This window comes from Hemiscyllium ocellatum, chromosome 20, assembly GCF_020745735.1.
Source record: "Hemiscyllium ocellatum isolate sHemOce1 chromosome 20, sHemOce1.pat.X.cur, whole genome shotgun sequence".
Classification (NCBI taxonomy): domain Eukaryota; kingdom Metazoa; phylum Chordata; class Chondrichthyes; order Orectolobiformes; family Hemiscylliidae; genus Hemiscyllium; species Hemiscyllium ocellatum.
Genome location: NC_083420.1, coordinates 24,947,358 through 24,974,008, shown reverse-complemented (window position 1 = coordinate 24,974,008; position 26,651 = coordinate 24,947,358). Strand labels below are relative to the sequence as shown.

Genomic DNA, 26,651 nt, shown 5'->3' with positions numbered 1-26,651 from the left:
TGAGAGAGAGAGAGAGTATGAGAGAGAGTGTGTGAGAGAGAGAGAGTGTGAGAGAGAGAGAGAGTGTGAGAGAGAGAGAGAGAGAGTGTAGTGAGAGAGAGAGAGAGAGAGTGTGTGAGAAAGAGAGAGTGTGAGAAAGAGAGAGAAAGCACTAATGATTTATTGATGTACTAGAGAAAGACATGTGGGTGGGGGCCAGAGTGGGACTGAAACAAGCATTGTTCCACATACCTTACAAAAGACAGGCACAACCAGGACCCATGCATGTACCCATGGTCAGCCCTCTGACCTGAAATAATTGGCAGGGGTTAAAGGAGAAGTTGGTCAAAGTGAGGACAAGCTTAGCCAGGGTGGAGGAGGATGGAGATAGTTCAGACCATTTTTCAAGTAGCAGAAAGCCCTGAGACCATCCTGATGGGGGATGGACTATATACGAACTGAATGTGCATATAAAGAGGCAGCAGCTGAAGCCCACAAACTGGAAAGTCTGAAATTGACATAAAGCACTTTGAAAAGAGTTTTAAGAGTAGGATTTTTAAAAAATCAAGACGCAAGGCTTAAGGAGAGTTTTGCAGAGCAGAGATGTAACAACTGAAGCCTGCAATTGTACCGAGTTAGAGTTTGGAATTAACAGTTTATCAGACTAAACAGCAGATAAAATTAAGGAGGACTGAAAGACAGTGTTGAGAACAAGATACTTTTCATTCTTGAATACAGTGAAGGCACCAAAAAAAAAACAGAGTGCTTTTGTTGATGGAGAACATTCAACACTAACAGAAATCAAATCCAAAACAACATGTAAATATTAGGGAAGGCAATGGCTTGGTGATATCATCACTGGACTAGTAATCCAGAGACCGAGATAATGCTCTGGGAACCCAGTACTAAATCCCTCTGACTTCAAATGGATCACAGAATCAAAAAAACCTGTTCACCCACTTACAAGGCAGAAGTAAAGAATTTGATGGAGTACTCTGTCCCATCCTTGCCAAGATAAGTCTAGCTCCAATATTTAAGCAGCTTGACACTATCCAGGAGTTAGCAGCCCATTTGATTGGCAACATATTCAGAATTATTTACTCCCTTCATCACTAATGCACACCTAGGTTGGACTGCAAAAATTCGCCAAGGCTCATTAGACTGCACCACTACCATTTAGAATGCACCAGCTATATGGAAATATCACCAACTGGACACTCATCACCCCAACTTGGAAATGTATCATCAGCCCTTCACTGTTTGGTCAAAATTCTAGAACTGTCTCTAACAGAATTGTGGGTGCATATACACCAAATGGACAGCAGCAGTTCTTGGACAATTAAATAAGTACTATCAAACCAACAATATCAATATCCCTGAATAAATGAAAATATATATTTTAAAAACTAGTAGCACAACTGATTAATGTTTGATTGGCACAACTGCATAGATTTATTTCCCTCAATACTGCACTGATAACTTATTCAAATTGGGTTCTTCTAACCATAGCCCTACCTATGCATCTCATTTTATAAACTATCAAGTTGGACTAAACAAAAAACTTGAGGTAACAAAAGGGTTGACAGGCAGAATCTTTTTCCCCCCAGAGTCAAAGATGTCTAATACTTTGGGGCATGAATTTCATGTAAGAGGGAAAAGTTCAAAGGAGACGTGAGGAGCAGTTTTTTAAAAAATACAAGAGAGTGGGTTAGGAGTCTGGAATGTGCTGCAAGGGTGGTGATGGAGTAGGATATGATAAGGGCATTTATGGGACTTTTGGATAAGCACATGAATATGCAAGGAATGGAGGGATATGGACCAAGGACTGGCAGGAGAGATTAGTTTCATTTGGCGTCACGTTCAGCACAGCATCATGGGCCAAAGCACCCCATTCCTGTGCTGTACTGTTCTATGCATTTCCTATATCATAATTAATTGCCTTTAAACAAGTTAAATACTCCTTGCACAGTTCACTACTTTTCTACTTATCTCCACTTCTCTGTTGAAATAATTTCCATAAAACGTAATTATGGTCTTACTTTAGTTCAAAATACTTATACACTCACCTTAGCTTTAGCCATGTTGCTGCTAGCTTCTCCCACTTCAGTGGAAGTGTCATTTGTAATTCCTCGGTTCTGCATGGGGACTGTAAGAGGACTCGAGTCTCCCCTATCAAGGTGAGGTAATATCTTGTGAGAGCAGGTACACATTGAATGAGCCAGCTTTCTGCCAGAAATAAGGAATGTCTGCAATCCTGTCAAGAAAATGAACAGGAAAATTTCAAACAAATATTTTTGCCATATCAGAACATATGCAGCTAGAGTCTGAACATGTTGCAAAACAAAACTGAAATGTAATCCTGAACAAACTGAACCACAAAGAGAAATTGTTTTGGTTGGGGAGAACTGTGAAGTTTTCAGTACAAAGTCAACTACAATCTCATGGAGGTTTGTAAAATTGCTGGCAAAGAAAATAATTTGTTTTATGCCCCATGTGTGACATACTGGTTAATTTGAACTCAAAGAAAAACATGAGCGCTGAACTAATTTTGGAATACAGTCCAGTACATAAAATAAATATTGTTAGAAACAATAACAAAAAGGATAATTTAATAATCTTTTCTGCAGCCACAGAATAAATGCATCCATTTTCTGATTGAAAATCTTGGGTATAGAAATTTCATTATGTTGAGCATTCTTAAATCAAATCTGGTACTCCCTCAATTCCCAATATGAATTTCAACACCTTCAAAAATATCTAAGCAGGCTGCTCATATTCAACTGAACACCCATAAGATGCAGCCAACATAACAATCATGTAAAATAAATTTAAATTCGAACATCCATCATCACATTAGTGTAATTCCAAGAGACAAAAATCAACTACAGAAATGGGGATAAATTGAAAAGAAATAAATCTGAAATAATAGTTCATGCAAGGAATGCACATTAAGCGGAAGCAACCAACAAACATTGAATCTGTAGTGATGATTTCCATTTACTGTGAAATGCTATTGTTCTGAGGATGAATATCATTTGCCCACTATGAATGCCATATCTTACTGCACATTTCAAGCATTTCTTTGCTGATTATCAATGTAATCTCACAGTGAATCATGGAAGAAGTAATTATAACCTTGACATTTAGTCAATTATACCAGCACTGCAGAACATAGATTTAAAGATTGTGGGCAAGATATGCAACTAAAAGGATGCCATTGAGAGATGATGGACAGGGAGCACACAATCCATTTAGGTGGGGTGTCTTTATTTGGTGCACCTTTGTTTATAGCCATGAAGATCAAAGGCTACAAGTGCCACAAATGAAGTTGTCAGGTAATGTTTTAGTAGAACAAAGAGGATTGATGAAGGAAGGGTGGTGGACGTGATCTACAAGGACTTCAGCAAGGTTCCTCATGGTAAACTGATCAGCATGGGTAGATCACATTGAATACAGGGAGAACGAGCCACTTGGATACAGAACTGGCTTGAAGGTAGAAGACACAGAGTGGTTGCTTTTCAGACTGAAGGTCTGTGACCAGTGGTGGGCCTCAAGGATTGGTGCTGGGTCCACTGTTGTTTGTCATTTATATAAAATGGTTTGGAAGTGAACAAAGGAGGAATGGTTAGCAAGTTTACAGATGACACCAAACTTAGTGGTGTAGTGGACCATGAAGAAGGTTACATATTACAATGGGACTTTGATCAGATGGGCCAATGGGCTGAGGAATGGCAGGTGGAATTTAATTTAAATAAATAGGAGATGCTGCATTTTGGGAAGGCAAATCATGGCAGGACTTATACATTTAATGGTAATGTCCTGGGGAGTATTGTTGAACATAGACCTTGGAGTAGAACCACAGGTTGATAGGATAATGAAGGCAGCATTTGGTATTCTTGCCTTTATTGGTCAGTGCATTGGGTAAAGGAGTTGGGAGGTCATGTTCTGGCTCTCCAGGACATTGTATTCAGTTTTGGTCTTCCCACTATTGGAAGGATTCAGAAAAGATTTACAAGGATGTTACCGCAGTTGGAGAGGTTGAGCTGTAGGGAGAGGGGGAACAGGCTGGGGCTGTTTCCCCAGGCCGTCAGAGGCTATGGGGTAACCTTATAGAGGTTTATAAAATCAAGAGCAGAATGCATAGGTGAATAGCCAAGATTTTTTCCTCAAGGAGTCTAAAGCTAGAAGGTATAGCTTCAAGGTGAGAAGGGAAAGATTTACAAAGAAAACTAAGAGGCAGCGCTTTCACGCAGAGGGTGGTGCATGCATGCAATGAGCTGCCAGAGGAAGGGATGGAGGCTGGTACAATTACATTTAAAAAGCATTTAGATATGTATATGAATAGGAAGGGTTTAGAAGGATATGGCCCAAATGCTGGCAAATGGGGGAAAAAAAAGAAATTTAGCTCATCTGGTCAGCATGGACTAATTGGACTGAAGGGTCTGTTTCCATACTGTACAGCTCTATGACTCTAAGTTGTTGTCTTCATCGGCTCCGATTGGGAACCTTTTGTAACCACCGTTTGTCATGGTAGTGCACACCAATCTGCAGTTCCCAAGTCCCATGCAAAATATCTAAATGTTTGGAACCTTTAGGTCAGGCTTGCAATTATTCTTACAGCAGAACCTTTGCTGCCCCTAATGACCGCGTGGCTCTGACTATGTAATCTCACAAATGATCCTTCAATACACAAATGCCTCGATCACGGAGATCTCCCAAATGTAACAAAGCAGTTTCCGTTTGCGTTGTTTGCTGAGGAATTGCATCTACACAGCAACTGCCCCAGTCCCTAAAAGGACACTGCTGGGTCCGTATTCCCAAAGCATTCATTCAGATACGACTACCTGCTCCAAGCAATTGTCAAACTAACCAGGGTTTAGTATTCTGACAATCTGAATGAGCATTTATTCTTTCGAACTCAACAGCTCCTCACAAGGTCTACCTTTTGCTTTTTAGGAGCCTCTTTCTCATTCTCAAAATATTTGTTTTAAGATGATGCAATCATAAAAACATTCCCCTGTACATATATCCAAATTGGACCCTGAGAAGTAAAATCAAAGAATCCACCAATATTTTCAAAATTCATCACCACTTTATTACATCAGTATCCCAAATGCTGACATCACACAACTGAACATTTTTCTACTATTGTCCATACAACTACAATCACCATTGTTTTTTGAATACTTGACTAACATCAGAACCAGAGCTATCCTAGTCAAAAATCACACAACACCAGGTTATAGTCCAACAGGTTTAATTGGAAGCACACTAGCTTTCGGAGCGACGCTCCTTCATCAGGTGATAGTTGAGGGCTCAATCGTAACACACAGAACTTATAGCAAAAATTTGCAGTGTGACGTAACTGAAATTATACATTGAAAACTTGATTGTCTGTTAAACCTTTCATCTGCTAGTGTGCTTCCAATTAAACCTGTTGGACTATAACCTGGTGTTGTGTGATTTTTAACTTTGTACACCCCAGTCCAACACGGGCATCTGCAAATCAGAGCTATCCTAGACAGATTATTCTGTTGAGCTCTTGGTAATAACTCTACACACTTGCCCCAGCTCTAACTGATTTGTCAGGTTCAATGTGGTATTATACAACATTAGCCTGCAGTGTCTAACACTCGGTCCAGCTTCAAGCTACAATTTAGCAATCAAGAACATTTATCTTTACTTTGACAACATTTTGATTATGCCTTCATTTCATCTTTAATCACTTTTTGCCTATATTTCTTCAGCCTCAAGGTTGGACTTACCCATTAATCTGCCTCGAGATCCAAAGCTCTACTATACAAATTGTGTGTATATACACTATGTTTGCAAACCAACAGATTCCAATTCAAATCCTCCACCACCCACTTTCCACATCTCTGCCCCCTCACACTCCATTTTATTGCCTTGACCCCCTCCAATCCCTATACCCTAGTCTTTTAACTTTCAATCTCTGCTTTTCATTTTCTGTGAATCATGGACACATATGTCTAGTAGAAGTTAATTTATTCCATTGCTAACTCCCTTCCTATCTTCCCAAACTATTCTTTTGACTATGTTTTCAGATATCAGCTTTAACTTGGTGCTGGTTTATGATCTATTTTTCTTTGTTGAACTTCCTTAAATCTTACCAAATTAAAGGGAACATAATTTGTTGTAATTGAGAAAGTAGTGACTGCAATAAAACTTTAAAGATTCTATTACAGGGATCTTCTAGTAAAGTTCGTACATTAGTACAGGTAGATCACCCTTTATCCGAAATCCTGAAATCCGAAAAGCCCAAAATCTGAAGTTTTATCTGTGAAGATTTTATCTCATTAACAAGGTTGTTTGGTGTGCAAACAGTTAACCCAACTCCATACCCACTTGATGCATGTCATTCAGATGCGATATGGAGGGGGCATGGCCCAGCACTGGCAGGCCTCAATTCTGTCTCAGGGCCTGGAGTACTCAATGAGTCTGCTGTTTGGTAAGATTTTTAAAAATCTTACCAAAGTAAAAGTTTCACTTATTCCAAAATTGGAAAAATTCAGAATTCCGAAAACCAGCTGGTCCCGAGTGTTTCGGATAAAGGACTGTGTACCTTTGCCTGGACGATAGAACCTTAACATACAGCCCTAGTTTCAGGTTTAAACTCTCCCAGCCGGGCAAACATGGCTGCGTGATGTTTTTTAAAAATTATGTACAAATAATAATTCTTTGTCAGTTCCAAAATAATGGCTTAAAGAATTATTGTTTGTACTTCTACATATTTTTTAAAGATAAAGTGAGGATCAACTGGATCATCTGATTGCAGGTTATTTGCTGTATGCTATAACCTTACCACTGCTCAATAATTCCATTGTAAAACTGTTGTCCATTTTGAAGAGATTGAGAAGTGCAGATGTGTGGGGTTTCTTGACTCATTCCAGCTGAACTTTACTGAAAGTCATTTCCAACAGTCAGACCCTTCCTTCCCTTGCCCCAAATGCATTTGCTAATGACATCACACAGTAGATAGTACTGACATTCTAAATCAGGCAAATATTGCTTAAATGAGGTAAAACAAAAAAAATTGTTTTTCTCGCTCTCTCGGTGTTCGGGTCACTTCAAAGCAACATTTTATTACAATATGCACACATCCTGGCAAACCACAATGGACCATGCCAGTATCTCCTCAAGATGCAATGACCTGTAAAGTGACAAATCTTGCACCCAAAATAAGTTAAAATAAATTCACAGTATAAGAGGAATAGAGGATAGACCCAAAAATTCCAGTTTTAAATATATGGTATGACTTCAGAATGGCTCCAAAAAGTTCTACACCGAGGTTTTAACACAGCTAGCTTTGCTTTAAAGTAAATATTACATTGTAACCCTAAGTAAATTGAGCTAAATTATGCATTACAGAAACCAAGAACATGTGGCTTTAATTCACAGACTCTAATACTTACAGACCTTGCCCTTCTTATGCCTCATATAAAGGCACCTTGCCCATTATGATACTTCAAGTTAAAGCCGGGGAGCTACAAAGAACAATTTTAACCATATAACCACTTGTACTTCAAAATCACAGTTCATAAAGTAGGACTAGATAGCTGGTATGTGATTTATAATATCTTTTAAGCATCAACCAGATGGTTAATATGCAGATTTCCATTCCCCACCTAGGACGCATTTCCCTAACAATGGACAATATTTATAAGCCCTTAAGAATTGAAAGCTTATCTAATTGGCTCTTGAGGTAACATTTGCAGACAAATACCATAAATCTCAATTTATAAGTAACCCCTAAAACGTCTAAAATTCATCCAAAAACTTGCATACAGGGTAACATGAATTGGCTGTCACCATTTTGAAGAAAGAAAATAAAGCAATGAAATGAGAAAACAACACCAGCAATTCATAGCAAACAAACTGTGTGACACCAAAGTAATAAATCCAATTGTATAAAATTAAATGTAATCACATTTAAAATTTTTAAATCTCAAATTCATCATCTTTGGCATCCGACAGTTTGTCAAATTCACTCCCAGATATTTTGCATCACATCACATCACATCACCGAATGAAATGTGGCACCAAGAATGTGCACAGGGTATAAACTAGTAGGGAAAGAGTTAGGTTCTGACTTTTGTGAAACAAGAGGTTCAGCTGAGCAAGGTTAGAGTCCTCTGCACAGTACTAGGATTCAGGTCCCCAGGGATGGGTGTGATTGAAGTTAGAGTCCGCTGCGCGGGACGGGTTCAGGTCCCCTTCGATGGGTGTGACTGAGGTTCGAGTCCTCTGTGCAGTACTAGGTTTCGAGTCCCCTGTAGTGGGTTTGGTTGAAGTTCGAGTCCTCTGCGTGGTACTGGGGTTCGAGACCACTGGGTGGGTTGATTTGAGGTTCAAGTGCTCTGTACTGTGCTGAGCTTCGAACCCCCATGAGGAGTAAAGTGAGAAAGGGGTTCAAGTCCCCTAGTGGCAAAATTTGATTCTCTGCAAATTTTTGTTGTGGGTGAAGACAGTGGTTTGGATTGCGACATTTTGTGGTCGGCTGTGAGGGCTCTCTCTTTTTATAAGTGCAATTTCAGTGAGGGGATGCAACAAAAAAAAACAGAGAAAACACTGAAATTAAGGTTGTACTAATACATGTGTGTGTGTGTGCGTGCGTGCGTCAGTCAATGTGAATTGTGCCATGCTGAAACTGTCTGATGTTCAGAAAATCCTTTTGAGTAACTGTTTTGCCTTGGTTGAATCAGGATCTCAATACAATGTTTTGTTGGCTATGTAATTGGGCAGATTTTGTTTTTACATTGAAATTGTACAACATAATGTCCTTTTTACAATGATCAAACTTGTAACCTTAAAACAGATTGAGCCCCTGATTTGTTTGAAATTCTACAGTGCCTGTTTAAAAATAACAGTTGGGTCAGTGGTCATGCTGTAGCCAGAAAAGAGTACTGTACAAAAATATCTTTGCCGCTGTGTATTTAATGCAGAGTGTTCACAAAAAAAAGTTCATTTTGAGTTTGAAGTTCTGTTAAAATTTTAGAGAATATTAGAACTTGAGGCTGAGCTGTTTCAGTTCTGTTAATTATTGTGAACACTTCATTAGACCCCTTCATATTGCAAATTCAAAGAATGTCGATCTCTACCAAAGTTGCCACTGTAATTCAAACTGTTTTATTTGGAAAGTTTATTTGGAGAACATTGTTTTAAAACATTCAGCATTTATTTCCCACAAAAATTTGAGATTTAAATCTGAACTGAAACTGCCTCTTCAATTGCTAAAGCACAGTGAACATTTTGTTGTTTTCTTGCTGCTCTAGGTTTTGGAAATATTTTTCCCGATAGGTTTCGCATTAGCCAAGTATCAATTTGTTAAAGGAAAATAATTTTTGAATAACCCGATTGAGGTACCCGAGGGTTTGATTTTAGGACCATTGATTGTTGTTTATAATTAACAGAATTGTTTAGGCAGTACAATTTAGAAACTTATGGACTGAACAAAACTAGATAATGTCATAAATAGTGAACAGAGTAACAGACGAGTAAAAAATGAGGTCTGCAGATGCTGGAGATCACAGCTGCAAATGTGTTGCTGGTCAAAGCACAGCAGGTTAGGCAGCATCTCAGGAATAGAGAATTCGACGTTTCGAGCATAAGCCCTTCATCAGGAATAAGAGAGAGCGAGCCAAGCAGGCTGAGATAAAAGGTAGGGAGGAGGGACTAGGGGGAGGGGCGATGGAGGTGGGATAGGTGGAAGGAGGTCAAGGTGAGGGTGATAGGCCGGAGTGGGGTGGGGGCGGAGAGGTCAGGAAGAGGATTGCAGGTTAGGAGGGCGGTGCTGAGTTGAGGGAACCGACTGAGACAAGGTGGGGGGAGGGGAAATGAGGAAGCTGGAGAAATCTGAATTCATACCTTGTGGTTGGAGGGTTCCCAGGCGGAAGATGAGGCGCTCCTCCTCCAGCCGTCGTGTAGTTGTGTTCTGCCGGTGGAGGAGTCCAAGGACCTGCATGTCCTCGGTGGAGTGGGAGGGGGAGTTAAAGTGTTGAGCCACGGGGTGATTGGGTTGGTTGGTTCGGGCGGCCCAGAGGTGTTCTCTGAAGCGTTCCGCAAGTAAGCGGCCTGTCTCACCAATATAGAGGAGGCCACATCGGGTGCAGCGGATGCAATAGATGATGTGTGTGGAGGTACAGGTGAACTTGTGGCGGATATGGAAGGATCCCTTGGGGCCTTGGAGGGAAGTGAGTGTGGAGGTGTGGGCGCAAGTTTTACATTTCCTGCGGTTGCAGGGGAAGGTGCCGGGGGTGGAGGTTGGGTTGGTGGGGGGTGTGGATCTGACAAGGGAGTCACGAAGGGAGTGGTCCTTGCGGAACGCTGATAGGGGAGGGGAGGGAAATATATCCTTGGTGGTGGGGTCCGTTTGGAGGTGGCGGAAATGGCGGCGGATAATACGTTGTATGCGCAGGTTGGTGGGGTGGTAGGTGAGAACCAGTGGGGTTCTGTCTTGGTGGCGGTTGGAGGAGCGGGGCTCAAGGGCGGAGGAGCGGGAAGTGGAGGAGATGCGGTGGAGGGCATCGTCGATCACGTCTGGGGGGAATCTGCGGTCCTTGAAGAAGGAGGCCATCTGGGCTGGGGGGGAATCTGCGGTCCTTGAAGAAGGAGGCCATCTGGGCTGGGGGGGAATCTGCGGTCCTTGAAGAAGGAGGCCATCTGGGCTGGGGGGGAATCTGCGGTCCTTGAAGAAGGAGGCCATCTGGTATGAATTCAGATTTCTCCAGCTTCCTCATTTCCCCTCCCCCCACCTTGTCTCAGTCGGTTCCCTCAACTCAGCACCGCCCTCCTAACCTGCAATCCTCTTCCTGACCTCTCCGCCCCCACCCCACTCCGGCCTATCACCCTCACCTTGACCTCCTTCCACCTATCCCACCTCCATCGCCCCTCCCCCTAGTCCCTCCTCCCTACCTTTTATCTCAGCCTGCTTGGCTCGCTCTCTCTTATTCCTGATGAAGGGCTTATGCTCGAAACGTCGAATTCTCTATTCCTGAGATGCTGCCTAACCTGCTGTGCTTTGACCAGCAACACATTTGCAACAGAGTAACAGACTTCAAGATGACTGAAAATGTTGAAAAAGGCAGGCAATTTAGTGTAGTTAAATGTGTGACTGTTTTCATACTGATACCCACCTTGGGAGGAATGAGAGAAGAAATGCAAAGATACTTGCAGCCACTAACAGTCTCTAGAGTTCCTCCATTCACAGGTAAAGCGTGCCTTTGGACCACTGCCCACCCCTCCACAACATGATCCAACAGATTCAATCAGCTTCCCAATCATGTGCATAAAAAGTGAAGCAGCTAACATCAGTGAAGAGGAAGTTGGTACTCTTTTTGTCAGTGGCCTTCCTGCAGACATTTAAACCATGTGGGCTTTACTTTGTCTTTGGATCACTGAAGGGATATGAGTGTTCACTAATCAAGCTAACACCAAAACAGGCAGTTAGCTTTGTTACATTTAACAGCAGAGCGAGAGCAGAAGCAGCGAAGAATGCTGCATTCACCTAGCCTGCTGCTGCACTGCACACTCAGATGCACTGGTATCCTCCATCTGAAGGATCTCTGCGAGAATGGAAGTCTTGTCAGTTTTATGAAGCATTTAACTGCCCTTCTACAAGGGATCAGATTTCCTTGTGTGCAAGGACAAACTGAACTTTGTTTTCAGGTTGGACTTTCATGAAGGAGATTTTGGAGAACTGGCTCATTTCTATTCGACTTGGAGGGGATGGAGTGGTCAATAAGGACGGTGGATTTAACAGCTTTACTGGTGAAGTTTTTCCACATGGGAGGATTCTTCAAATTCTATTTATTGTAATGGACTAGTAACTTATGTTGTTATACTCATCATATGCTGCTTGCTTAACTTGCTTCAATACTGGGTGTTAGAGTCTTATGAAAGCTGGTAGTGCCATCGCAGTGGTGATCATGAAATAATATAAGAAGGGAATGAGAATGTGTATAGGATATCAGCAGGCAGAAAAGAGGTAAGTTCTGAGTTTTGTGCAATGAGATTCAGCTGAGGCTAACTCAGATCAGCTTAGAACTTACAATGGGATGCTGGAGGCAGGGGTAATGGGTTAACAAGATGGAAAAACAGTCATTATGTAGAGCCATTTAACAATATTGGAAGCATTCAGTATGCAAGGTCAGCTAACAAGGGGAAAAGTATCCACTGTATGAATCCAGTTAACGAAGTTAAGAACATTCATTGTATTATAGTAAAGGGCTTGGTCTCTGCTATTGATTGTAATAGTCACCCAATTAATATGTACGTTGCCTTATCTGGATGCTCTTCTATGAAACTGCTCTTCCAGAGAAGACCAAGAACTTAAATCTCTGTGCGCATGGGTGATCATTCTCTCTCCCACCCGGGCCCAGATGGTGTCCTGTGGGTCAGGAAACCGAGGATCCAGTTGCAGAGAGTGGAGCTTAGTCCAAGATCACTAAGTTTATTAATCAATCTCGAGGGGATAAGTGTGCTGAAGGCTGAACTGTAGTCAATGAGTAGCATTCTTATGTAACTGTTCTTGGTGTCAAGGTGTTCTAGGAAGGAGTGAAGATCAAGTGATATGGCATCTGACGTGGATCTGTTGGTCCGATAGGCAAATTGGAGTGGGTCAAGAGCACTGGGGAGGCTGGAGTTAATTAATGCCATGACCAGCCTTTGAAAGCATTTCATGACCACTGCAGTTAGGCCACTGGGTGGTAGTCACTGAGACATGCTGCATGAGCCTTCTTAGGCACTGGGATGACGTTGGCCTTCTTGAAACAGGCAGGGTCAGTGGCCTGCTGCTGGGGGATGTTGAAGATGTCCAAGAAGACCTCTACCAGTTGATCTGCACATGCTCTGACTGCATGGCCTGGTATTCCGTCTGGACCCATCACTTTCATTGGATTCACACAAAGGAAAGTTGATCTGATCTCTGATGCAGTGATTGTTGGGATAAGTTCATCAGGACTTGCTGGAATAGGTGCTACCTCTCGCCGAAATTCTGCTCAAAGCGAGCATAGAAGGCGTTGAGATGATCTGGGAGGGATATGTCATTGTCTGCTATCTTGCATGTTTCTTTTTAGAACCTGTGATTAGCTGTGCTCTAAAGGTTTTGCTAAAGTCAGGTATTGTTTTGGACCAGATCATTATGTATATTCACACTGCATTTCTGGTGATAAAAACACTATTCTTAATAATTCAAAGAGCCGTTCTGATAATATTTCTCAACATCAGGCCAGTGACTTGCAAGAGTTGGAGGATTTGAGCTATAGGGAGAGGCTGTTTTCCTGGAATTTCGGAGGCTGAGGGATGACCTTAAAGGAGGTTCATAAAATCATGAAGGGGATGGATAGGATAAATAGTCAAGATGGAGTAGGGGAGTCCAGAACCAGAGGGCAGAGGTTTAGGGTGAGGGGAGAAAAATTTAAGAGGGGCCTAAGGGGTAAACTTTTTCACAGAGTGTGGTGGATGTACAGAAAATATTGCCAGAGGAAATGGTGGAGGCTGGTACAATTACAACATTTAAAAAGCATCTGGATGTCTTTATGACCGACTGTTTGGTCACTTTGGTCATGCCAAATTTGGTCTTGGATATGTTCTTCAGGGCAAATTCTTTCTTCCAATCTTGGTGGGGTAGTGTGCAGGAAATTGAGCCTCACTAGCCTTCGTGATATTTCTGGGAATAAAGATTTTATGAAGTCTGCAAACTTCCCCAATTTCTAACTTTTAGGCATGGTTGATATAAAGTATGGATCAGGTTTCAGTACTGAACAATAACGACTACTTATTACAAGTCATTAGACTCCAACAGGTAATAAAACGTCAGCATACAATACTGCTAATTAAAGCTCTAATCCCCTTATAAACTCCCTCTTACACACAGAAAATATAGGTTATTGAGCAGGAGAAAATTGGAAAGATAACTCAGATTGTTGCTGAAACTGGAGTTAGGCAGGCAAGTCTGGGATGTTTTCCACAGGAGCATTGGAAGTTGAGGGCTGACCTTATTGAGGTTTATAAAATCACGAGGGGCATGGATAAGGTGAATAGCAATGGTCTTTTCTTTAGGGTGGGCGAGTTCAAAACTAGGGGTCAAATGTTTAAGGTGAGAGGAGAAAGATTTAAAAGGGGCATGAGGGGTAACCTTTTTACACAGAGGGTGATTTGCGTGTGGAATGAACGGCCAGAGGAAGTGATGAAGGCAGCTACAATAACAACATATAAAAAGACATTTGGACAGGTACATGAAATAGGAAAGGTTTAGAGGTATATGGGCCAATTACAACTAAGTAAAACTAGTGTAGTTTGGGAAACTTGGTTGCATGGACCAAGGGTCTGTTTCTGTGCTGTATGACTATGACTCTATAGTTCAGTAGTTTTTGTTCCCAGATTCTGTTGCTGAGGTGATCCTTATGATTCATCTGCTGGCACGATACTTCAGTCATCTTTCCCTGAATACTTCCACTGGCTTGAAAGACGCGTAAGTTGGCTAGTTAATTATTAAAAACTGGCTTATTAGTTAAAAGTCACAACATACAACAATCACTACAAGATAAACTGGTGTTCTGACTGCAGAGACTACCCCTAAGCTGGGAAAGAACTGAATGTTTCTGTGTAACCTGTTCCTCGAAGCAAACTGTTCAGTTACCAAAGATCCAATCCCAGACTTGTTGGCACACAAAAGAACTGTCCTCAATAACTGATCACTAGCCCAGAGAGCAATCAAATTCTTGTTGCCGATCAAAGCCCCACCCATACATTGCCTTAGCTCCAAACAGAACTTCAATTACTGCTGCTTTAAACATCAAGTACACAACATTTGGCATTGATGGGAGTTTACTTGCTTTCAAAACATATAGCCACCCTTTCAAACATTGATTTTTGAAATGGCTTTCATTTTATTTCAGTTTTTGTTTTAAAAATATAATATAAAAAGACAATTCTTACATCACACCAAACTGTTTTTCACTAACGCTGAATGCCCTAGTCTCACAGTTGTTTCACAAGTTTTTAAAGTGTTACAACATATAAATTGAAACTAGCTTATGATTTTATAGTTTTGTTGGAAGATCCATTTATTTTCAATGTTTACCATAGAAGGTCTGCTCTGTGTGGGCATTTTAAACACTCATGCATCTTTGCAACACAGCCAGTAACACTGCTTGATTTATTATGCCTGATTATAAAACAAGTAAAACATGCATGCATGGAGGGAAAAAAACCTGAGGTTTATTGCTAATGCCGGTAGGATCGTTCTGCTATAAGACGTGTTTCGTTAATGTGAATACGCTGTAACGCAATTGACGAATTGAGGACAGAGTTTCTAAAATGCAAACTTTTAAAGCGAGCTTTAAGAAGATTTATAGCTTTGGTTGAGGCTTTGGATGTAGGTTTGCCAACTGAGCTGCAAGGCTCATTTCCAGACATTTCGTTACCTTTCTAGATAACATCTTCAGTGGGCCTCAGGTGAAACAATGCTGAAAATTCCTGCTTTCTATTTATATGTCTTGAGTTTCTTTGGGTTGGTGGTGTCTTTGCCTGTGGTGACCCCATCTACTACCCCCGAGAAAAGGAACAGGAAATGACTTCATCACAGGAAATAACATCACCACAGGCAAAGACACCACCAACTCAAAGAAACCCAAAACATATAAATAGAAAGCAGGAATTTTCAGCATTGCTTCGCCTGAGGCCCACTGAAGATATTACCTTGAAAAGGTAACAAAACATCTGGAAATGAACCTTGCAGCTCAGTGAGCAAACCTACATCCAAAACCACAAACTTTTAAAGGTATATGTTGGGTATAATGCAATTACATCACCAACACTAGAAGCTGTTTTTAAAAGCGAAATTTTTCTACAATGCAGGGTTGCACAAGAACACAACCATCACGTTATAGAAGAACTACCTGTATAGCATATTGCGGCTGAAAGATGGGAGAGGTCAACTTCTACCGAGTGTGAGAAACAATTTTTGGGCCTTAGAAAATTGGATCACAGGAACAGGAGTAGGACATTCATCATATGGCCTAACTCCATTAAAATGCTTGTTGCTTATATCACCTAACGCCTTCGTTTAACAAAAGTTTATCTCAGATTTAAAATTAACTGATTCAGCATCCTTTGCCATTTGTGGAACAGAGTTCCAAACACTTATCAATATTGCTGTATAGTATTGGTTCCGAACACCTCTTCTAGTCCCACTTGCCTGCACTTGGCCCATATTCCCCGAAACCTTTCCTAAATCATGTATCTGCCCAAATGTCTTTTAAATGTTGTAACCTACCTGCATTCACAACTACTTCTGGAGGTTCATACAAACCATTCTCTGTGTGGAAAGTGTTGCCCCTCAGATTCCTTTGAAATCCTTCTCCTCTCATCTTAAAAATATGTCTAATTTTGAACTCCCTGTTCACTTTATCTACGTCCCTCATGATCTTATGGTCACCTATGCTCCAGTGAAACGTGTCCCAGGTCTATCCATCCTCTCCTTATAACTCAAACTCTATAGTCCTGGCAACATCCTGGTAATTCCTTTCTGAACCCTCTCAAATTTAACTTAACCTTGCTACTGCAAGGCAACCAGAACTGTATACAGTAGTCCAAAAGTGGCCTCACCAACATCTTGTACAACCTCAAATGACTTCCCAACTCCTATACTCAACGGTCTGAGCAATGAAGGCAAGCGTGCTCAATGCCTTACTTACCACCTGTGACACAACTTCCAAAAGAATTACATACCTTAACATCTAGGTATCTCTGTTCGACACTACCCAGAGCCCCACCATTTACTGCATTATTTGCATTACCAAAATGCAATGCCTCACATTTATCGAAATTGAACTCCATCGTCCAATTCTCAACCCATTGGCCTAATTGATCAAGATCTCTTTGTAATTTTAGATAAACTTCTTCACTATCGACTATACCACCAATTTTAGTCTAGAACAGCCATTCTCATGGGGGCCATATGGAGGCCCTAGCACATGAAAAGGGGGTAACAGACTGAAAACTGAGAAGGGAACCCCAAAGATTTATGGGGGCTCTGGTAACTGAACTGCACTGATGAAATATCCATGCCTAACCTAATTTGGAACCAGATATCGTGAAACTTGCAGAAAAGCACCAAGCTCAAGAATTACATTAGGCCTGATAGATTCTTAATGTCATCAAGTTTTTTTAAAATTCTGCGCAGTATGTTGGAATGTTCAAGTTTTCTTCGTGTTCAATAATAAATGATTTTCTATCTGTTCGTGTTGTATCCCTGTTTGAAAGGTGTGCCCTGGAACCTGACACGAGCTCCTGGGGTGGCTAAAAAATAGTTCAGAATCACCGGTCTAGAATGTCCAACCAACGGGAATAGCTTATTATCCACTATCTTTTCCTGTTATCTTACTGAATATTTCGATCAGCAAATCTCTTAATCTTGTAAATTCTAGAAAAAAACCAGGCCTAATTTGGATTAAACTGTCATAATTTAACCCTTGAAGTCCAGGTATAAACCTACATTGTACTTTGCACTCTTCTCCCCCCTACACCACTTCCACCCCTCCCCCAGGCCAATGTGTCCTTCCTGAGGTGCCCAGATCTGCTCATATACTTCAAATGAGCTCTAACCAGGGTTTTTCTTATAACTGCAGCACAACTTCTGCATCGTTATACATTCAAGTCCTCTAGAAAAAGCCTAGTACTCCATCAGTTTTTTTTTAATTATCTGCTGTATTTGTTTGTGACATTTTAAAAGATCTATGCATCTGAACCCCCAAGTCTTTTTGGAATCCACAATATTTAGCTTTATACCCTCAAAAAATTATGATCTATTCTTTTTCAGTCCAAAATGGATAACCACAAACTTGCTTATGTTGAACTCCATCTGCTACAGTTCTGCCCATTCACTTGGTCTATCAATATTCCTTTATAATTTTATACTATCTACACAGTCTACAATGCCGCCTAATGCCTTATACGCTAGGTCAACTTAATCACTGATGTATATTCCACCACAATTGTTCTTCTCATCAAGAGATAAAGGCTAAATATTTTACATACTTTTGCAGTGCATTTTGGAAGTGATGTGAAATTTATCTGCACCATTTCTCTGTGCTTCTATACCGATCTTGGTCTCCACTGTCCCAAAGGCCCAAAAGAGGTAGATATTGAAAAGAAATGAGAGAACTGGGTCCCATTTTCAAACTGATGAACTAGTGCCTTCAGGTCTTTGGGTTCTCTTTACTTAATTGAGAAATGCTTGGGAGATCTCAAAAGTAGAACAACCACCTCACACATATGCCATTTCAGAGGGGCTATTTCACACCATGTTAAAATATTCAGTATCATCTATCGTCCTGCTTCAAATGGAGGAGGGTGAGTAGAAAAGGGAATTCATTGAGCTGTCACAATCTACGGAAATAAAGCATCAGAGTTTCAGCAACTTGAAAGCAAGATGTCATTAACCATCAATTCAGACCACCCCCGATTCATGTATCTTGAAATGGGAAATCTTGCTTTTTCATCAGATAAGTTAGACAGCTACTTGGAAATTCTTCCCTAAATCCTTTGCAGTATGATGGAAACAAAAAGCAGGCAGGAAATTTAAATTCAACAAGTGGTTCAATATTTATTACAGCATAACACAGTAGTGTGTTGAAAATTCCCAACAAGTTCAACAACCAAGATCTCTAACAAATTGATCAAACCGGGCTAATATTGCATATTATTGGCAGAATTTTATTGAAAGCTGAAAATTGCAAATGCATTCAATTATTTAAATTATATCACAGCTCAATTTTAGTTTTTTTTTACTTCAGCTCTCTATTGATAGCAAAATATTTGCCATTAGGCACTTCTAATTTCTATCTAGACTAAACTGAGCCTTGAGGAAATTATTTGGATATCTAGAGAACAATCTAGTCCAGTTGGCAATTGCCATGGGAATTAAGTAACTTATTTCAAAATCTAGTGGTCATTAGTCAGGCCCAATTGCAGAGGGTTTTACCAGGCACTAAAAGTTTGGCTCCTGAGGTTTCCTAGGTGTTATCTACTGGCAGAATGCGAAGGACAAACTAATAAATTTAGAATGGAATTGGGTGTAGTCTGGCACTCCAGTACATAATGCCTCAGCAAGTTCAGAAGGTAATTAACATGTATAGACTACCACTCTACTGGTCTTGGGTACAGGTAGTTCTGGAATAACGTGCATTTCAGCAGCACGATTTAGCTATTACCACTGAAGAATTAGATAACGGTATTTTGGAAACGTTTACCTCTGTTAGCAACAGCATGATTTCAGTGGGGATCAGTGCATGTGTTTTGTTCTGGGCACATGCCAATGTGTGTGCCAAAATCTCCATGCTGTTCTGCTCATGCACTGGTGTCCACGCATGCACAACATCAGTGCTGGTCTTCTTACTGATCTGCGCGTGTGATGAAGACTGTGCCATTCTGCGCATGCACGATGCCAGCGCTGAAGTCTATGCATGCACAGGACGGCACAATGTCAGCGTCAGTCTTTGGGCCATTCTGCACGTGCCAATGTCAGCTGCAGACCGAGCAGCTTCCTATGAAAAGTACTGTATTGAAAGCAGTTTTCTTACTTTTTTTTAAATGCACTGTGTTAAATTTACTTTCATTTTGTTAATGAATATGATTTCAACTTTCATTCGGGCTGTGCTATAGAGTCATAGAGATGTACAGCATGGAAACAGACCCTTTGGTTCAACCCGTCCATGCCGACCAGATATCCCAACCCAATCTAGTCCCACCTACCAGCACCCAGCCCATATCCCTCCAAACCCTTCCTATTCATATAAACATCCAAATGCCTCTTAAATGTTGCAATTATACCAGCCTCCACCACATCCTCTGGCAGCTCATTCCATACACGTACTACCCTCTGCGTGAAAATGGTCTCTTTTATATCTTTCCCTCCTCACCCTAAACCTATGCCCTCTAGTTCTGGATTCCCCGACCCAGGGGAAAGATTTTGCCTATTTATTCTATACATGCCCCTCATAATTTTGTAAACCTTTATAAGGTCACCCCTTAGCCTCCGACATTCCAGGAAAAACAGCCTGTTCAGCCTCTCCCTGTAGCTCAGATCCTCCAACCCTGGCAACATCGTTGTAACTTTGCATTAGATTTTTGGGTGATTTTTGAGCAATCGTGAGTTATATTGTTTGCTGGTTTGCCCCTAACCCCATTTTTCCCATATTAATTATTCCTATTAAGCATTTTTCTCTTAAGCGAGGGGTCACTGGAATGCAACCACGGTATTATAGGAGAACTACCTGAACACTGCTGAGATGTAATAAGCAAGGGCCACATTCCATCCGAGAATGGACATGAGAAAACATTCAAGGTAACTAACCAAAATAATAAAGAAAATGTGAAGAAATTCATACAAAAAATTGGATTTGAATTTTGGGTAAACTGAGTTCTAGTCCTGGATCTCGATAAATTATGCAAGCAGCGTGATGGCTCAGTAGTGAGCACTGCTGCCTCACAGCGCCAGGGATCCGGGTTCAATTCCGGCCCCAGGTGACTGTCTGTGCGGAGTTTGAACATTCTCCCTGTGTCTGCATGGGTTTCCTCCAGGTGCTCCAGTTTCCTCCCACAGTCCAAACATATGCAGGTTAGGTGAATTGGCCAAGCTAAATTACCCATAATGTTCAGGGATGTGTAGGTTAGGTGCATTAGTCATGGAAAATGTAGAGTAATAGGGTAGGGGAATGGGAAAGGGTCTTGGAGGGTCAGTGTGGACTTGTTGGACCAAATGGCCTGTTGTCACATTGTAGGGATTCTATGACTCTTCTATATGTCAAAAAGAAAACAAAAAGCTAAATGAATACTTTTGCAATACTAAAACGCCTCTTTTACTGCTCTGGTTAATCAATTCACAGAATATTGCTATACAATCCTTTCAAAAGGAACTTTAAATCATATGAAAGATGATTCCATTATCTCAAGGGCAAAGACATGGAGTAAAACCTAGTTGCACAGCACTTCACACAGCAACCAGGCAACAAAGTGCTCAAAAGAAATGATGTAATTTGAAGATGAGTCACTACAGTAATGTTAGAATGCAGCTGCCAATTTGCACACAAGCTCCCATAAATATCCAAGTATGGCCAAATTATCCTGTGCTGATCAAAGAGATAAACATCAGCCATGATATTGCAAATACCTCCCTACCTTTCCTTTCAAATACTATATAGGGCTGTATTACATGTGCCTGCGGGGGCCACGCAAGGCTTCATTTTAATGAAACATCCTAAAAGGGGGCATCACTGACAATGAAGCATTCCTTAGTAATGCACTGGAGTATTCATCTCTACTTACTTAGAGTCCTGAACTGGGATTTAAAAACATAAGCTTTTGACTCAAAGTTAGAATGCTACCACAGATATGACTGGCACACAAGGAAAGCACCAAAGCTGATTCTTGTTCCATTTTCAGTTAAATATTCATATTGGACAAGAGTCAGGTGACAACTGATATGATAACTTTACTTTGGGGAGACTCAATGAAACAAAACATACAAAGCTTTTTTTAAAAATTCCATTCATCTGGACAGTGTGCATGCATTGGGCAGATAGGTCGAAACTTAACAATAACAGTACAGTAGGAAAAGCACAGCTGGTCAGGCAGCATCTGAGGAGAGTCAACGGTTCAAGCACAAGCTCTTCATCACGAAGACCACATTTCCGATGAAGAGCTTATGCTCGAAATATCAACTCTCCTGCTCCTCAGATGCTGCCTGACCAACTGTGCTTTTCCAGCACCACACATTTTGGCTCTAATCTCCAGCATCTGCAGTCCTCACTTTCTCCACATAGTCAGTCTATGGTAGTTTTGACAGCAAACCAAAACATCTCCTGCCTGACTCACCTAACAGTCTTACAATTTTATGCTTTTAATATAAAATTCAGTTGTGGATCTAATGAGCCACAATTCCCAAATAACTTACACAAAAGTAGAGCACAAATAAACCATCATAACGATTTTGTTTTATTCTCTTGTCAGACCCAAATATAACTGGTTTACAAAATTCTATGACTCCTATAGCATGAATCTTATTCAAACTAGGTTTTGACCAAATATTGGAGACATTCTTGAACATGTGGGGCAACATACAAGATGAACTGGTCACTATAATACAAACATACAAGATGAACTAGTCACTGTCTTAAAGGTTAGCCTAGCGGCCTTATGAAAAATTAATCAAAATATGTGTCAATTTAAGTTCTCCTTCTTTAATTATGTCTTCAATAAAGTTTGTGTTGGTATGCAAATCCTTGTTGCATACTAGATAAATGCTTTTAGAATCCAGGAATACAGTTTTGAGTGACAATTTTACTTGAACCAATCACACAATTAGCTCACAAAACACAATGTCTTATTATCTTCAACTCACAAGTAACTAATTCTGTTAATAGGATGCTAACAGACTCCATTTTTTCAGAAATAAAAAAAATCATAAGAAAATATGCAAACAAATTTTAAATAAAAAGGATAAGAGAAGCCAAAGTGAACAAAAGGGCCTTAAAGACTAAAGCTTGAGAAAGAATAACTGGGACCTAGGAAATGACAGAACAGTTGAATAAATACTTACTATCAGCCTTCAGAATAGAGGCCACAGATAGGATTCCAAAGTTGCTGAATACTCAAGGGACAAAACGAGCAAATGAAATGAATACAGGAACTATCACTAGATAAAAAGAAAGTGTTAAGGAAACTAATGAGGCTAAAGAGTAATAAAGCTCTACACCCGATGGAGTGAGTTCCAGGATATTAAAGGAAGTAGCTATAGAAATGATTGATGCACTGGTAGTAATCGTCCATGAATACTTAGATTCTAGTAAATGCAGATTCAGAGAACTGGAAACCTATCAACATAACATATTTAAAAAGAAAAGGAAACTCTAAAAATACAGATAATCTTAGCCAGTCAACTTAATGCCTATCATTTGGGAAAATGTTAAAGTCTATTATAAAGGAAGTAATAGAAGAACTTTTAGAAATGCACAATATGATCAAGCAGAGTCCGTGTGGATTCACAAAGGGGTAATCATGCCTAATTAGAATTCTTTGAGGAACAAATAAGCAGGATGGATAAAGTAGTGAATGTAATTTATTTGGATTTTCAGAAGGTATTTGATAAGGTACCACACATTAAGCTCGCCTCCCCACGTTCCTGATGAAGGGCTTATGCTCCTGGTCCTTGGATGCTGTCTGACCTGCTGTGCTTTTCGAGCGCCACACTTTGATGTCATTGCTGTGCTGTATGACTATGACTATTTAAGACCAAGATGAGGAGGAATTTCTTCTGAGTTAGGAATCTGTGGAATTCTTTCCTACACAGTCTTCAGAAAACCCTATTTCATCCAACATTTAACATAGAACATTATAGCACATTACAGGTCCTGCAATCCTCAATGTCACACCAACATGTGAAATTAATCTGATGCCCAACTAACCTACATTGTACCAATATTATGCATTTGTATGTCTAATGCCCATTTAAATGCCCTTGTCGGTGAGTCTACTACTATTGCAAGCAGGCCATTCCATGCCTCTACTACTGAGTAAACAAACTACCCCGATATCTGTCCTAAATCTATCACCCCTCAATTTAAAGCTACGTCCCCTCGCGTTTGCCTTCACCATCCAAGGAAAAAGACCCTCACTGTCCACCCTATGTAACCCTGTGATTATCTCACTAAGTCACTTCTCAACCTCCTCCTCTCCAACGAAAACAGCCTCAGTTCCCTCAGCCTTTCCTCCGAAGACCTTCCTTCCATATCAGGCAATATCATAATAAACCTCCTCTGAACCCTTTCCAAAGCTTCCACATCCTTCCTATAATGCGGTGACCAGAACCGTATGCAATACTCCAGGTGCAGCCTTACCAGGGTCTTGTAGAGATGAAGCATGACCTCATAGCTCTGAAACATAATGCCCCTACCAATACACACCAATACACCATATGCTTTCTTAACAACCCTACCAAACTGGGTGCACCTGGACACAGAGATCTGTTCATCTACACTGCCAAGAATTTTACCATTAGCCCAGCATTCTGCATTCTTGTTATTTCTCCCACAGTGAACTACCTCACACTTTTTCACATTAAACTCCATTCGTCACTTCCCAGCAGAGCTCTGCATCTTATTTATGCCCCTCTGTAACCCACAACATCCTTTGGCACTATCTACAACTCTGCCCACCTAAGCATCATCCACAAATTTACTAACCTGTTCTTCTACACCCACATCCAGATTATTTATAAAAATGACAAACAACAGTGGCACTAAAACAGATCCTTGCGGCACACCACTGGCAACTGAGCTCTAGGATTTCTATCAATTACCGACCTGTCTTCGTTCAACAACACTACCCAGGACTTTACCGATCAGTGTGTAAAGCCTGCGCTGATTTGCCTTCCCAAAACACTGCACCTCATTTATCTAGATTAAACTTCATCTGCCACTCCTTAGCTCGTTGGCCAATGTGACTGAGGTTCAATTGTACTTGGAAGTAAGCTTTTTTGCTGTCTACCACACCACTAATTTTGATGTCATCTGCAAACTTACTAACTAAGCTGTGTTCACATCCACATAAGTTTTATAAAATGATTTTAAAAAGTGCACCTAGCACCAATTCTTGTGGCACATCACTGGTCATAGGCTTCCAGTCTGAAAAGCAACACTCCAACACCCTGTCTCTACCTTCAAGGCAGTTTGTATCCAAATGGCTCGTTCTCCCCATATTCCATGAGTTCTAACGTTGTTAACCAGTCTATCATGAGGAACCTTGTCAAATATTGCCCATATAGATCACATCCATCACTCTGCCCTCAATCCTCTTCAGTGCCTTTTTTGCAGAAGTAATCAAGCTAGTGAGACAGGATTTCCCAAGCACAAAGCCATGTTGACTATCCCTAATCAGTCCTTGCCTTCCAAAATCCATGCTAATCCATGTCCCTCAGGATTCCCTCCGACAACTTGCCTACCACTGATGTCAGGCTCACTGGTCTGTAGTTCCCTGGCTTTTCCTTAACAGACATCTCCTTACAAACTTGTTTCTACAATATATAGCACAATCCCATCCGTTACTCGTTTCTCAGTTTAACCCAAATAACTTCACTGGATGTACTTTACTGGATGTACTCCACAGAATATCCTCCCACGTACAACCATAACATTATCCCTAATCAAATGACCCCCCTCCCCACCCCAAAGCCTCCTGTAGCATCTATACCCTGGAACATTAAACTGCCTGTCCTATCCACCCCTGAGCCACATCTCTGTAATCGCTATGATATCCGATTCCCATGTTCCCAGCCATGCCCGGAGTTCATCTGCCTTATCTGTCAAGCCTCTTGTGTTGAAATAAATGCAGTTTAATTTATCAGTCCTACCTTGTTCTTTGCTTTGTTCCTGCCTGCCTTGACTTGCTCCTTTTCCCAACACCACTAGCCTCAGAGGGATCTCTCTTCGGGTCCTCACACCAATCCACTTTACTAGTTTAAACCCTCCATAGATTCCAATTATCCGAAAATGTGTATCTTTCTCCCCTATACCAGACCTCAGCCACGCATTCATCTGCTCTATCCTTCTGTAGCTACCCTCACTAGCATGAGGTACCAGAAATAATCCAGATATTACTACTCTCAGGACCTACTTTATAACTTCCTAATTTCCCATATTCTCACCTCAGAACCTCATCCTTTTCTGTTGTGTCATTGGTTCCAAAGTTTACAACGACCTCCTGCTAGTTATTCTCTCCATTTGAGAATATTCTGCACCCTCTCAGATATTCTTGACCCTGGTACCAGGAAAGCAACATACCATTCTGATGTCTTGTTGCCAGCTGCAGAAACGCCCATCTCTCGCTGACTAGACAGTCTCCTATCACAATCGATCGCTTGGAAACTGACATACCCCTCATTATAGAAGAGCCAGTCTTGGTACCAGAAACTTGGCTGTCAGTGCTACATTCACCTGAGGGCCCATCACTTCCTACATTGTCCAAAACAGCACACTTGCTCAAAATTGGGATAGCCACAGGAGACCCCTGCACTACCTGTCCACCTCTCTTACCTTTCCTAGAGGTAATCCACCTACCCAACTGTTTCTGTACGTTCCTGAAACTGCAATCCATCACACTCCCTTGTTCCTGTAAATGCCTCTGTCGCTGTCTCTAACTGCCACTCCAACCAATCCATGCAATTTGACAGGATTTGCAAACACAGTTGCTACAACCATAATCGTCAGGAACATGGAAATTCTTCCTGAATTCCGACATCCAATAGGAAGAGGCCATGTTTACACTACAATCTACATACCCAGAAAATAGCATAGTCTTACTGCTCTAAAAACACTACTCTAGCATAATTTGGTAGGTATTTTTATGTTTTATACAAGTTTAATCTAGAGACAGATCTCAATAAAACAAAAAACCCTACTCACCACTGTATGTTTACAAAAACAAAACAGCGATGATAAGACTTAAAGACACTTAGCTGTTCCCCTGCTGTGAGCAGCTCCCAATATTGAGGTTTCTCCAAGGTCAGCTTCGAATTTTATTGTGTTTATTCTTCTTAGACCAAACTCCAACGTCCAGAGATGCTTGTAATTACACAGCATAGGCAGTCAGCTATG

At 41.0% G+C, this 26,651-nt stretch overlaps 1 protein-coding gene across 2 annotated transcripts in view; it reads right to left on the bottom strand.

Moving 5' to 3' along the window:
• adcy9 (adenylate cyclase 9) overlaps positions 1-26,651 on the bottom strand; it is a 173,005-nt gene that overhangs the window by 59,746 nt on the left and 86,608 nt on the right. For both annotated transcript variants that reach the window (XM_060840646.1, XM_060840648.1), the window contains exon 2: positions 2,046-2,233. In XM_060840646.1, the coding sequence (XP_060696629.1) occupies positions 2,046-2,233 (188 nt within the window). The remainder of the gene's footprint in view (positions 1-2,045; positions 2,234-26,651) is intronic.